Raw genomic sequence first — 14,795 nt, 5'->3', positions numbered from 1 at the left:
GTTAACCAGTGGGTGGCAGTGTAGGGGTTAAGTGTTCCTAGGGGTGTGTTACTAACTGTGGGGGGGTTGGGCTTTCATTTAGTGTACACTGATCTCTGCTCCAATCACATGGAGCAGAGATCATCGTCACTAGTTGCTAGGCAGAATGGAAAAATGTTGTTTACACAGCATTTCCTCCATTCAGCCGCTCCGTGAGACGATCGCGGGGATGCCCGCGGCGATCGATTTCCGCGGGTCCCACGACCGGACTCGCGGGGGTCCCGACCAGCGCGGGAGCGCGCCGGCGGCGGCGCGCTCCCGATGGCAGGACGGCATCGAATATTGGACGTACCTGTACGCCAATATGCCTGCCCGTGCCATTCTGTCGACGTACATCGTCGTGCACTGGTCGGGAAGTGGTTAAAGATGGTGTATCGCCAATCGTTAAGAATGCAATTTTGTGTCTGATTACGCAACGTACTTTTTTTTTTTTTTTTTTTTTTTCCAACAGGGACTGCCATCATCTGGGTATTCAAAACAATTTTGATCATGCGCGATATCTCAAATTTGTCAGAGTCTGTAAGGTCAACAACAAGAAGCACATATGTACAAGGGAAAAGGCAAGTTTCTCTGTTGTTGTTGTGGTTTTTTTTTTTTTTTATGTAAATCATTCTACCTGTGACATAGTAGTTTTAACACAAACCTGAGCTCTTGATCATGTACAGCTTATCTACTAGTGCATAAAGTGCATCTGGAAAGTATTCACAGCTCGTCACTTTTTTTTCACATTTAGTTATGTTACAACCTTATTGCAAAATGGATAAAATTAATTACTTTCCTCAAAATTCTACAAACCATACCCCATAATGACAACGTGAAAGAAGTTTGTTTTGAAATCTTTGCAAAAGTATTCACAGCCATTGCTCGGTACTTTGTTGAAGCACCATTGGCCTTCAAGTCTATTTGAGTATGATGCTACAAGCTTGGCACACCTATTTTTAGGCTGTCTTTGCAGGATCTCTCAAGCTCCATCAGGTTGGATGGGGAGCGTCGGTGCACAGCCTTTTTCAGATCTCTCCAGAGATGTTCAAGTCTGTGCTCTGATTGGGCCACTCAAGGACATTCACAGAGTTGTGCTGTAGCCACTTCTTTATCTTCTCCCCAATCTAAGGTCCAAAGCACTCTGGAGCAGGTTTTCATCAAGGATGTCTTTGTACATTGCTGCATTCATCTTTCCCTCGATCTTGACTAGTCTTCCATGTCCTGCCATTTGAAAAACATCCTCACAGCATGATGCTGCCACCACCATGCTTTACTGTAGGGATGGTATTGGCCAGGTAATGAGTGATGCCTGGTCCTCCAGACATGACGCTTGCCATTCAGGCCAAAGAGCTCAATCTTTGTTTCAAGAGTCCTTTTGGCAAACTACAGGTGGGTTGTCGTAAGCCTGAGGAGTGGCTTCCGTCTGGCTACTAATATACAGGCCTGATTGGAGTGCAGCAGAGAGATGGGTATTCTTCTGGATGGTGGTTCTCTCTCCACAGAGAAATGACTTCTATCAGAGTGATCATCGGGTTCTTGGTCACCTCCCTGACTAAGGCCCTTCTCCCCAATCGCTCAGTTTGGCTGGGTGGCCTGCTCTGGGAAAAGTGGTGGTGGTTCCAAACGTCTTCCATTTACAGATGATGGATGCCACTGTGCTCATTGGGACCTTCAATGCTGCAGAAATTTTTCTGAACCCTTCCCAAGATCTGTGGCTCGATACAATCCTGTCTGAGGTCTACAGACAATTCCTTGGACTTCATGGATTTGTTTGTGCTCAGACATGCCCTAACAGTGGTATATAGACAGGTGTGTGCCTTTCCAAATCATGTCCAATCAACTGAATTTACAACGGGTAGAAACATCTCAAGGATGATCAGTGGAAACGGGATGCAACTGAGCTCAATTGTGAGTGTCATGGCAAAGGCTGTGAATATTTATGTACTTGTTGTTGTGTGTTTAATACATTTTACAAAGATTTTAAACTTCTTTCATGTTGTCATTATGGAGTATTGTTTGTAGAATTTTGAACAAAATAATGAATTTAATAAATTTTGGAATAAGGCTGTAACACAACAAAATGTGGAAAAAGTGAAGAGCTGTCAATACTTTCTGGATGCTCTGCATTTATTTTAATGTGTGTTTAACAGTGAGCTTGAGATACACTGTAAACATCTATATGGAGTAATGTATATATGAGTGTACTTAAAAAAAAAAAAAATATTTACTTTCTTTTTTTGTATGTTTTAGGAAGTTGGGAATCTATACGATATGTTTCACACGCGGAACTGTCTTCATCGGAGGGCTTACCAACACAAAGTTAGCAATATCATTGAGACAATGTAAAGCAATCACAATTCTCTTTTGAAAATTTTACAATATTTATGTATGCGTTTTTGTTTTTAAAAACTTAATTGTATGAAAATATAGCCAACTATAGTTTTTAAAGCACCCATTTTTTGATTTTTTTTGCTTGGCCACAATACACCCTGGACATAATACACAAATCTTTTGGCAGCACCTTGCTTCCCGGGCTTTCATTTCATTGTGTAAAGCTATCAATATAATTTTTCAGCAGCTGGAGGAATCTTGTTTGCAGCTGCCTGGGGAAAGGATCTGCAGAATGCTGTTCCTAAATGATACTTGGTCATTAGGAGACCAGTAATTCCAGGTTACAGTGGTGGCTGGTCTCCTGGCCACATCATGCTATTGGACGTCCACTACCATTGAAAACCCTTTTTAGTATTCTTGGCAGCACAATGCAGGAGAATCTTGCAAAATGAAAAGATGTCCTATAGGAGAGATCCCTATTGCCTGAGTTTTTTTCTGCCTGGAGAGGAACATTAGTGTTCCATTTCCTTCAAAATAAAAGTTTGCAATAACTTTGTTCTGCAGAATACAGCTCATAGGGCTCAAATGAGTAACCGTAACAATGGGAAATTCTTTCCGACAGATGGAAATATAGATGCCTACATTTTTCTATTTTGCTGAGATTCTTCTTTTTCTTTCTTCAGGATTACTGATGCCTTCATAAAAGCAGATCCATATATCAAGATAGAAGGGTCAGGTGGCAAGACATTTAGTATCTCTGGATCTGTGGAAGACATGGTGGCATATACCAAGCTCACAGGTGAGCCCTTTAAGGGGATTACCAAGTGTCTCTTCAAACCTTTGCACTCATTGGTCTCTATAGAACTGACATATTATTATTTTTTTTTTTTTTTTGTTTATTAATTCTTTTAATAAACAAAGCTCAAATAATCGAGGAACATAGTCAAAACTCTTGTTTTACTGGCGCTCATTTCTTGCTAGACCTGCCAATGCAATGGAGTGCAATACACACAGAGTTCATTGACTTTTTATTGCTGCCAGTTTGAAATGTTAATTCTTTCTGTTTAACATCAGTGCATGGCTTAAAGTAGACCGTCTAAAAGATGAACTCCTTATTCTTTAAGTAGACACCAGTCAAATAGTGGATTGCAGTCTTTATATTGCTGAAGGGAAGGATTATCTAGATCTCCTTTATCATTGTGTTCTTTAGCTCCTAGATGTTCTGATGGAGGCCCAGTCGTCCTGACACAAACACAGCGATAGCCATCATAGCCAGCTAAATACAATTTCCTGGGAACACCAACCCAGTCCCTCTGTGTTCCACCACTGTGCTTAGAACACCATACTTTAGTGACACCAGCATTAAATTCTGAATTACAGGGTGGAAACTGTTTATTCTCCTCTTGCCTCTGCTCTTTCAGCTTTAATCCAATATCAATGATTGCTAGTGCATCCTCCAATGCCTTTGTGGGATTTCCTTGCTCATCATAAAACTTCCCTATGAGTTTCCCGACTGGAGTATAATTCTTCTGATAGAAGTTATACCAGTTGTGGAGGTGCAGCATCTGTGCGGGTGACAGTTCCGACACATCGTCTACAAGGCCTTGCTCTGTGAAGTCCCCAGTAACATAGGCACGAGATGCATCTCTTACATACATTGCTCAGACCATAGAGAGCTCAGACCGGGGACATCGGCCAGAAACCTCACGTCTGTCCGTACAAGTAACACTGCTGCCACACACAGCGCAGCGGCTGCCAGGTACCCGAGCATGGGCACTAATACCACCAAATCAATGGCGCCGCAAGATTTCTCCAAAACACCGGCTCATTCCGGGTCTAGAACTGACATATTTGACAGTGCAGGCATAAAGGGACTATAAAGCAACCATTGGCTTCTTGCACCCATTCAGCTTAAAGTGTATTTCCACCGTCGCAGTCAAATTTTAAGAAAACCCTACTTCTACTGTGTGAATGGGATGCATTTTTTTTTTTAAATTACTGGTGCCTGAGGAGCTGGCCAAAATTTGCTAAGTGAGTAACCCTGTTGACCGTCTCCTGCCTGACAAATTGCCAGCCAAAAAGTGGGTGTATCCAGTTAGTTTCAGCCGCTCTTCCAGGTATTTTGACAACTGGCAAATTACAAAAGCCACATCGGGAGATTTGTCAATCCATGCTGCAAAGCGTGCATGGAGGAATCTTAGTATTTTTAATTTTTTTTTGTTCAGTTAGTGTATGGCCAGCTTAGGTCTGTTCCAATAGGAAGCTTAAAGATGGCCCTAACTTTCTTTTGTTAATTATACAATGCAGAAGGAAATCTTAAAAATCTTGAAAGGATAAGGTCACATTTTCACGAAAAATTAACTAACTCCTGGCCAACGCCCCCCCCCCCCCGACCCAGCAGCATGTAGAGACTGTGAGGCCCAGTGCTGTCAGTGTAGAAGTCCCCACACAACACATGGTGTACCAGAAACACTACACAACCCTGGAGTGAATGTCCATCATAATGTTCACAATGGCAGGTGCTTATTGGTCAGTACACCCATGTGACCATTCTAACCAATGGGAAGCACATCTGAAGTTTCTTCTGGCAAGGGGTCTCATTAGATAGAAGCACTTCTAATTTGTCATGTGATCGCACTAATGAGCACTTGCCATTGCAAACAATATGATAAATTCACAAACCGAAACACTGGTGGTATAAGAGATATTGGCAGTTTAAGTACCTGTGTCAACTGACTTTGGATTTAACTAGGCTTTGTTTCTGTAAAATCTATGTTTGAAGTGCACAAAACCCATCACCAAAGGCCCCTACTGATTACAGAAAATTTGATTAAAGCTGAACTCCAGGATCCGCAAATCTTGTCCAAGTACAAGAGTCATGTGTACTCTTCCTTGAATCTTGGTGTGCGTTTTTATGTATTTCCTCCTGATGTGTGCAGTAAATGAGGGGAAAAGTGTGTATGCCTGGACCTCAGCTTTAAAGTATTGAATATGTATCTGTGTTATAAATCAGAGATTTACATCCATCTGGTCAGTGTTTGAATGAGACGTTGGTCCCTTCATTCTGTAGAGGGCACAGACCTCTGATATAAAGGGAGCTTACATCCAGCCTCCTATAAACACCATGTATAACCCAAAGATCTCATGTGTTCCTTACAGGATGTTTGTGCCCAACTTTTTATAGGCGGGAACTCTACCTCCTTTTTATTTATTTTTGTTTAGAGGTCCTACAATGTTCTCTACAGGAAGAGCAAAGTGATCAACTCCTCATGCAAGCAAACATACTGTGTATGACACTACAGACTTCTGGCAAATTGGCCTTGATTATAGGAAGTTGGACTTGCATGAAGACATTGTACTCAACTGAACACTGGCTAGTCAGATTTTAAGTGTCTAGTATGAAGTAGAAATTTGAGGGAGGTATAGATGAATGGGAGAAGCTATTTGGCCAACATCTGTCCTCCAAATTTTCCTACTTCCAATTTTGTTTAGACAGGACATATACCCAAGGGCCTGTTTTGTGCCACCTCGGAAAGAAAATAATTTTGTGGAAAGTAAACTTTATATCGGGATGTTGTGATCAGATAATGTAATTTTTCTCATACTCCACATAATTTCCAGTGGAAAACTTTTTGGCACACCTCATTTCCACTTTTTTTTTTTTTTTTTTCTCTTTCCAAAGACAACATTTTCCAACAGATCTTGTACTCCAGCGACCCCAATCTTGAAGAGGCCAGAGAGATCCTGCGAAAAGTGGAGCGCAGGGAGCTGTACAAATATGTGGGGCAGACGCAACCCAACGGTAGCAACAGGATTCACCTGGTGAGCTTCCCAGTAATCAGCAAATGCGCCCCTCCATATGTATGGAGATTCTGATTCACTGTAGATATTGAGGTTGATTTACTAAAGGCAAATATACTGTGCACTGCAAGTGCAGTTGCTCTTGATCTGAGGAGAAGCTCTGCTGATTTATATCAATCATGTGCAAATGCCTATTGTTTTTTTTTTTTTTTCTTTTTTTCCTTGCATGTAATTTGAGTATTCTTTGCAAAGTGAAGCTTTACCTCATTTACTACGCTCTGGAGCAAGTGCACAGTATATTTTCCTTTAGTAAATTAACCCCATTGTGCTGTGTATTACAGGACGAGTATGACCAATTATCAGCTGAACTGGCAGACTCCATTCCTATATCTACTACAACAGACATCAGACTCAAAGAAGATGATTTTATAGTAGATGTAAGTCAATTTTTGTTTTCTCCCTTCGGCTCATCCCCTACAGTTATTACCTTTTTTGTATCCCTTGACCCTTCTTAGATAGCAAGCTCTAATGAGCAGGGCCCTCTGATTCCTTTTGTATCAAATTGTAATGTTACTGGAATCGCTGCCTTAATTTTTTAAAGTGCTGCTCAAACTGTTGACACTATATAAATCCTGTATAATAATAAAACACACGGATAGTGATGGGCTAAAAATATGCCTCACATAAAATTCAGAGCTGCAAGGGCTATGTACAGCCAGTCATACAAGTGGTTGTACTTGTGTAAACATCAGTACTTCTGAGCATTGGCACTTTCCTGTGCATGATGTAATTCTCCTGCACAGAAGCCATTTTGTTCATTTGTATGATGGGCTGTATGAAGCACCTGCAGTTCCCAAGGGTGTGGGGAAAATGCCCAGGAATTTTACGCTGAACAGTTTTTTTTTTTTTCAGTCACTCACCATCTGTGTGCGTGAGGCCTTAGGGTAGCACGTGTAGTTAATTTTTTTTTTTTTTTTTTTATATATAATGTATGTATATTTAGGATTTCACATTTATAAATAAATATAATTACGTTACGTTATACTTAGAGAACACTTGTCAATAGAAAAGCTATTGTTCTCACCTCTTTTGCACTGGCACTTGAACTTTGGCACCTAAGTAGTCTGTTAATGCAAGGGTAGTTTTTTGACCTGTATTTCTTTGTACTCGACACTGATTCAGGTGATTCATATGGACTATGGAATGAAAGAGCAGAATCCAATCAACAATGTGCGGTTTTATTGTAAGTCTGATCCAGACATGGCAATAAAAATCACTAAACAGCAGGTACGTGGTTGGTGTGTTAGGAATATTCTAATACTGAAACAATATCTTCTCATCAGGGGCTGAATTTCTATCACTAGAGAATATGGGCACAAATCCATTGGTATGCAAACAACCACTAATGTAAGGATCATATATTGTTCACAGAATGTGTTCTTGTTAACCCTCATTCTTCTGAACCTGGATGTCTGGCTCAGTGTGGAAAATTCATAAACACAGCATCATTTACAGAACAGCATATTGTCTAGTAGATAAAGCCTGTAACATACAGATTTTAATTTTGTAATTGGCTATTTTGCTTTAATGCCTACAGGTGAAACTGAGTAGGAAAATGAGAAATCGCTCAAAAAAATAAAATAAAAATACATTCATGTCCAGGTAGGCTTAAAGCTGGGTATACACGTGCAGTATTTTCTTTATCGTACATCACGGGACACAGAGCACCATAGTAATCACTATGTGGGTATATAGGCACCTTCAGGTGAAGTACACTGGTATACACAATACATCAAGCTCACTACCTACATAACCCCTCCTACTCAGCTTTTTCGCCAGTGTCTAAGTTGTTGGTCACGAGTGAAGATGTGCTCTGAGGAGCTCCAGGAGGGATTCTTGTTGGATTTAAACAGCCTCCACAGACCAGATCCAGCCAAAGGGCCACTGAGGCCAAGGTGGATGGTACCCGGGCCTCATATACGAAGCATGAGGTTTTGCCTGTAATACCTCGCTTTGCAGTGCTGGACCCCGGGACCCAGGGCTTTGGTCATGTCTACATTACCTGAAGTTTTTTTCCTGGTGGGGTGCTATTATAGGTCCAAGGGAGTGAAACCCCCGATAGAAAGGGACCTGGTCCTTGAAGGTTTGCTAACACAGCCTGCCGTGGTGGGTGAAGGTTGGATCTGTCTGTTCAGCAAAATCCTGTGGCGCGGATGAGGTAGGGAAGGAGCCTAGGAACTATAAAAGTCCACCTATGGTTTTCTTTTTTTAAGGAAAAATGTTGTCATGCCTTAATTCTCCACTAGAAGGGAGTATGTGCACATAACTTAAATCCGTTGTCTTCACTTCAAGCTCAGTGTCGGTATGTGTGTGGCCGCAGCAGCTTGCACGGGGAAATTCCTTTTGAGGTAAAAGATCTGCCATGCTTTTTGTCCCCCAGGAGGGTTAAGGAATCAACATTATTATGTCCCTTGAATCCCCCCTCCCCGAGGATGGTCCCAATTTCCGCCTGCATGGGAACATTTTGAATTCAAAGGGGGGGGGGGGGCCTAGGCGCGGCGCCGTGTGTAGAACAAAGGATGCACGGCACAGGCTTAAGAAAGCAACTGGAGCAGTCTATCGTCGGCTGATGGCAAGGAGAAGCAAGCCTGGCTATACACACGGAAAACACAGGAGCGGTGGGGCACGTAAAGGTGGCAAAAGGCATTCCTAGTTGTAGGGGATTTCAGCCATCTGTCCCAGGTTTTATTATATTTGGCTGGGCACCCCCTATTTGTGCAAACCACTTTTTTATATGCCAGTGTGTTAATCTCTGCAATCCTGGTCGAGAGTGTAGGGCAGGGGTAGGGAACCTTTCTGGCTGAGAGAGCCACGAACGCCACATATTTTAAAATGTAATTCCGCAAGAGCCATACAATATGTTTAAAACAATTTTTTTTTTTTTTTTTTTTAATCGATTAATTGACTAATTACAATTATAACTGTAATATCCACATCATCTCCCCCACTGTAATATCCACATCTCCCCTACCATTGTTTGCTTACCACTACACAGGCAGGCAGATCCACGAGCAGTTGAGACGGGTGACGATGACGTCAGCGCGCCACTCACCTAGGCCGCCGCCGGGTGTATAAAGTTGGCCGCAGCTCCGGAGCTAGGCCGAAGCCCCGGCCTTTCCTATAGGCTCAATTCACGGATCGGCACACCACGCAATCTGCGGATTGAGAGGTGAGAGCCAGATGCAGCCATCACAAGAGCCACATCTGGCTCGAGAGCCATAGGTTCCCTACCCTTGGTGTAGGGGCTGCTGCCTGGATCAAGTTACAAGCTATTCTTTTCCTTGCTGTAAACAGCGTTTCATGTAGGAAGTGACGTGTACATTTTATCCATTTCCTCTTCAGGGAATAGACCCAATAGACATTGTTTGGGGTCCAGGGATACTGGTGAACCCATTTGATCATGCAAGAATTGGACTATTTGAGACCAGTACCCCTGGATCCGAGGGCACTGCCAAATGATGTGGTCAAAGGTACTAACAGCAATCAGACATCTAGGGCACCTGTCACTGCAAGATGGGCAAAATATGGCCATATGTTGTGGGGTTAGGTAGGCTCTATGGGCAGTGAAGGTTTGTATAAGGCTGTCACATAGTTTAGGAGAAACCAGTTTGGCAGTTTCCAGTCTGTCTCACCCCAGTCCTCATCTTCTATTTTACTTGTCCCAGCTGTCCACTTCTGTTTGCCTGAGTATGCCAGTTTAGTTGTAGAGGGCGTGGTAAGCATATTATAAAAGAGGGATATTGGCTGATGTGGTTCTTTGCAGAGAATCACTGTAAGTATGTCTAGGGAAGACACTGCGGGATGCGTGGTCATGAACTGGGTGTGAAGGGCATGGTGTACTGGAAAGAAGCGAAATAACGTGGTTTGGGAGATTGAATTCAATTTTGAGCTGGTCAAAAGTTTTAATTTCTCCATTATGGAGTACATGTGACAGTAGGTATATTCCCCAAGATATCCAGATTGAGGGGACAGGTACCTGAAGAAGCTCCGATAGATGTTTGTTGTACCAAAGAGGGGTGTTCTGGTATATTGGGTAATCCAGCATGGAAGTCACCAGGTCCCAAACCCTTTTGTATTGGAATGAGAGTTTAGAACGATGAGGAGGTATCGAGCCCTTCAGTCCTCTCAGAATAACACAAAAGGGGTGTAGCCCAGCGCTAGACTTGTATAGTGGCATTATGCTGTCAGACTATTGTTCAACGATTAGTGCATTTAAATAGTGCCTCTGCCTTTTGTGCTTTGGACTGCCAAAAAAGACCCCACAAAAACCTGACAAAAGGTACCAAAGTTTCCACCTCCAGGAGCTGGGAACTCTCATCCTCACCTGAAATACCAGCCAGGGTGAGTCATTGGAACAAATTGGTGGTGTAGCTGCATCTCACATCTGTATACGTGACTGAAGTTGCCTTTTCCTCCGCCCTGCAGGGTCTAGAGGGAAGATTTGCGGCTTTAATCGCATCCTCCGTCCAAATGCATAGGAAGCTTTTTGGATCCCCCTCCCCCACCTTAGACCATTTGCAAGGGGAACATTGGGTACAGGATGAGGTGCTGCCCTCAGGCGATCAGGAGGAAAAACAAACGGTACTCCTCTGCAGAGGAAACAGCGGTAGATGAACCCTTTTTTAGGCTCACAATCTGAGAAATTGCTGGTATAATCTCCTTAAGAGATGGTTCGTTCCACTTTCATGCTCCCTCCCAAAGTGATTCTCAGCTCTATCTCATGGAGGAGAAATTCACCAAAAAATTGAATATACCAGAAGTTGACGCTGCGATTTCCAGTGTGAATAAAAGTCTAACTTGTCCAGTAGACAATGCACAAATGCTTAAGAATCCAACAGATAAAAGATTGGAATTTCTGCTAAAATCCTCTTTTTTCTTTGGCAGGTGCTGTTACTCAGCCTGCCGTCGCTGCAATAGGCATCTGTCAATCCCTAAAGGACCAATTTAGACAGGCCCTTAAAGAGCTTCCTGTACAGAAAGTCTGGGATTTGGGTGAGCCTTTGGTTAAAAAAATTGGTCAGCCGAAGCACCCTGCAAACCATTTCCAGTGGGAAAAGTACTCTTTTGCTAGTCAAAAGAGAGAGCCTGCTTAAATGAAGGATGTTTACTCTACTCTATCTCCAGTGCCAGGGGCATCTGCCTCTAGGCAGTGGTGACGGCCTCCGCCGTCAGACTCTAGAGGAAAACCTCAGTGTCGGGTCCAGGCACATAAGAAGGCCTGGGGCCGGAAACCCACAAAACAGAATTCAAAAGCCTCATTATGAAGGGGCGCCCTCGCCAGGGTTGGGGGGGGGGACTTCTGCAGTTTTCATAAGTCTGGCAAGAGGAAATTCAGGACATATGGGTCATCTCCACGCTAACTCTAGGGTACAAACCAGAATTTCTGGACTTTCCACCATCTCCTTTTATGAGGTCAAACATTCCCAAAGATCCAGGGAAAAGGCAATCTCTGTTTCGGGCACTAGATCGATTAGTGGCTCGGGGTGATCATACAAATTCCCACAGAAGAGCAAGGTTTGGTGTTTTATTCAAACCTCTTTACGGTACCAAAACCGAATGGAGATCCCATTCTAGATCTAAAAAAAAATCTAAATTTGTTCCTGAAGATCTGCTCCTTTCGCATGGAGTCGATCAGGTCTGTGGTTTCTATCCTACAAAGAGAACTTCTGGCATCTATCGACATCAGGGATGCATATCTGCATGTTCCTATATTTCCCGCTCACCAAAGATTTCCCTTCGGACTAACTATAGCACCCTGGGTGTCTAAAAAAAAAAAAAAAAAAAAGTCCTGGGCCCACCTCTAGCCAGGTTAAGGGCACAGGGCATAACAGTCTTGGCGTACCTAGATCTATTGCCAATAGATCAGTCAGTGGCTCGTTTGGAGCAAAGCGTGCACATTACAACCAGTTACCTGGAAAGTCTGGGTTGGAGTCTCAACCTAGAGCAGTCTTCCTTTTTAAAACCACTAAAAAGGCTGGAGTACTTGGGTCTGATCATAGACACAGACCAGAAAAAGGTGTTCTTGCCTTAGGCAAAGATCAACTCCATAAGAAAGCTGGTGCGGCTGTTCAGGTCAAAAGGAGATCCCTCCATTTACCTTTTGCATGAGGTTAAAAAGATGGTGGCTCCATTTAAAGTGGTTACCTATGCCCAGTTCCATTCGAGACTGTTGCAAAACAGTATCCTGTCTGCTTGGAACAAAACGATTCAAGCTTTAGACTTGCCTTGGTGGTTACTAACCCAGAATCTACTGAAAAGAAAATCCTTCCTTCAGACAAGTTATCTGGAAAGTGGGAACGACAGATGCCAGCCTTTCAGGCTGGGGAGCAATGCTAGAAAAGAATTGTCCAGGGACAGTGGTCAAGAAGAGAAAGAGCCTTGCCCTTCAACAGCCTAGAGATTCGTGCATCTGGCTCTGAAAGCCTGAGAGAATTGGCAGGCGGACTACTTGAGTCGCCAGCAGTTATTCCCGGGGAATTGTCCCTTCACCCCCCACGTTTTTTAGGCTGTTTACCAAAGATGGGGGGACTCCGGACATACATCTTCTGTCGTCCAGATTCAACATCAAGTTGGTCAACTTGTGTCCAGAACAAGGGATCCACGAGAAACATGCATTGGTGACCCCGTGGGATCAGTTCTCACTGATTTTATGCATTCCACTGTTCAGTTGCTACTACAACTTCTTTGCAGGATCAAGCTGGAAAGAAAGCCGGTAATTCTGGTAGCCCCAGCATGGCCCAGAAGGACCTGGTATGCAGAAATCTTAAAGATTGCGGTGGAGGATCCATGGTCCCTTCCACTACGGCCAGACCTACTCTCACAGGGGCCGATTGTCCATCCTACCTTACGAACTCTAAATTTAATGGCTTGGCTATTGAAACTCATATTCTGAAGAAATGTGGGCATTCCGGGTCGGTTATCTCTACCTTGATTAATGCAAGGAAGCCAGCTTCCAGAACTATATATTATAGAGTGAAGGGCTTATGTTTCCTGGTGTGAGTCCAAGGGTTGGCACCCTCAGAGGTATAATCATAGGCAGAATTCTTGCCTTTCTAAAATTAAGGGTAGAGATGAAGTTGGCCTTGAGTACTATTAAGGGCCAAGTCTCCGCTTTATCTGTCTTATTTCAAAGACTGCTTCATATTATTTAGTCCGGGGTTTTATGCAAGGGGTGATGTGGCTTAATCCGCCAGTTGGATCACCTTTTGAACCCTTGAGACTTGAACTTCGTTTTGTCAGTGTTACAAAAACAGCCGTTTGAATGGATACAGCATATTCCCTTAGTCCTTCTGACAAGGAAGTTAGTGTTCTTGGTTGTTATATTCTCAGCAAGGAGGGTTTCAGAATTGGCTGCTCTTTCTTGTAAAGAGCCATACTTGATTTATTCACGAGGACAGAGTGGTATTGTGCCCTTGTCCAGGTTTTCAGCCAAAAGTGGTCTCAGGTTTTCACCTGAACCAAGATATTGTCCTGCCATAGTTTTTTCCAAAACCATGTTCCAGGGAAGAGAAATCACTACATTGTCTTGATTTGGTGAGAGCAGTCAAGGTTTATTTAACGACTGCTCATATCTGGAAGACTAATTTCTTGGTTGTACTGCCAGAGGGTCCTAAGAAAGAACAGGCAACATCTAAATCCACTGCCGCTAAGTGGATTCAGCAAGTTTATAATTCAGACTTATGATTTAAGGGGTAAGATTCCACCTTTTCAAGTCAAATTGCACTCAACCGGGGCGGTTAGTGCTTCTTGGGCAGTATGTCACCAGGCCTCCATGACTCAGATCTGTAAGGCCGCAACTTGGTCTTCAGTACATACATTCACCAAGTTTTATCGCCTTTGGGCGCGGTGTGCTGCAGGCAGCAGTATAGATCCTCATGTCTGGGGTGCCCTACGGGTTGTATCTCACTCCCCTCAAATAGCATTGCTATGGGACGTCCCACATAGAGATTACTATGGTGCTCTGTGTTCCATGATGTACTCCAAGGATTTTACAGGTAAGCTGATAGGGGAAAAAAAAAACTGACCGATCTCTGCATCAACTCAAACCACGTTTGAATCGGGGATCTCCCCTGCCACACCATTGTATTCTGTCAGAAAGCACAGATCATCACTTGCAGCCACTGGCTGCAAGTGCTGGACTGAATGCTGGTTTTCCAGCTTGACCGTCCAATAGAAGCTGGTCATTTTAGACTGGCTTCTGTTGAACAGACAGCAGAACCCACTAAATGAAATTAGTCCAGCTGAACTGGCTGATTTTCGGTCTGTGTATACCCTGCTTTTGTCAAACGTGGTTCAGATCAGTCTCCCCTCCAAATAGATAATTTTTCATTGGGAAAGTCTGGGATCCTTGTACACTCTGCATGCACTCCCAACCCAACTGTATTCTGGTGGAGGGGGTCATACAAAATGTACCACTTTCTCTATTCTCCTGTGCAACCATGGTTCATTTGTTTCATAAAATATTTTTTGCTGCATGCCATCCTGTGATGGAATTTTCTTGTCGGTCAGTTGTTTTTAAAGTGAAGTGAAGTAAGGTTTAACGTGACCTTTAGAGTGTATAAAGTCCGGAAACACTTTATTGC

The 14,795-nt window shown here is 43.2% G+C and overlaps 1 protein-coding gene and 1 pseudogene across 1 annotated transcript in view; one reads left to right on the top strand and one right to left on the bottom strand.

Annotated features, from left to right (window-relative positions):
- The window catches only part of SAMHD1 (SAM and HD domain containing deoxynucleoside triphosphate triphosphohydrolase 1), a 69,341-nt gene that overhangs the window by 38,276 nt on the left and 16,270 nt on the right, over positions 1–14,795 (top strand). The window contains exons 9-14 of the mRNA XM_077459024.1: positions 491–599; positions 2,272–2,363; positions 3,036–3,151; positions 6,035–6,174; positions 6,495–6,590; positions 7,336–7,440. Coding sequence (XP_077315150.1) covers positions 491–599; positions 2,272–2,363; positions 3,036–3,151; positions 6,035–6,174; positions 6,495–6,590; positions 7,336–7,440 — 658 coding nt within the window. The remainder of the gene's footprint in view (positions 1–490; positions 600–2,271; positions 2,364–3,035; positions 3,152–6,034; positions 6,175–6,494; positions 6,591–7,335; positions 7,441–14,795) is intronic.
- Positions 3,252–4,173, bottom strand: LOC143934843 (neuferricin pseudogene; annotated as a pseudogene).

Source organism: Lithobates pipiens, unplaced genomic scaffold (assembly GCF_037356315.1).
Source record: "Lithobates pipiens isolate NorthernLeopardFrog02 unplaced genomic scaffold, aLitPip1_a1.2 Scaffold_28, whole genome shotgun sequence".
NCBI lineage: Eukaryota > Metazoa > Chordata > Amphibia > Anura > Ranidae > Lithobates > Lithobates pipiens.
This window is presented reverse-complemented; position numbering and strand designations above follow the sequence as displayed.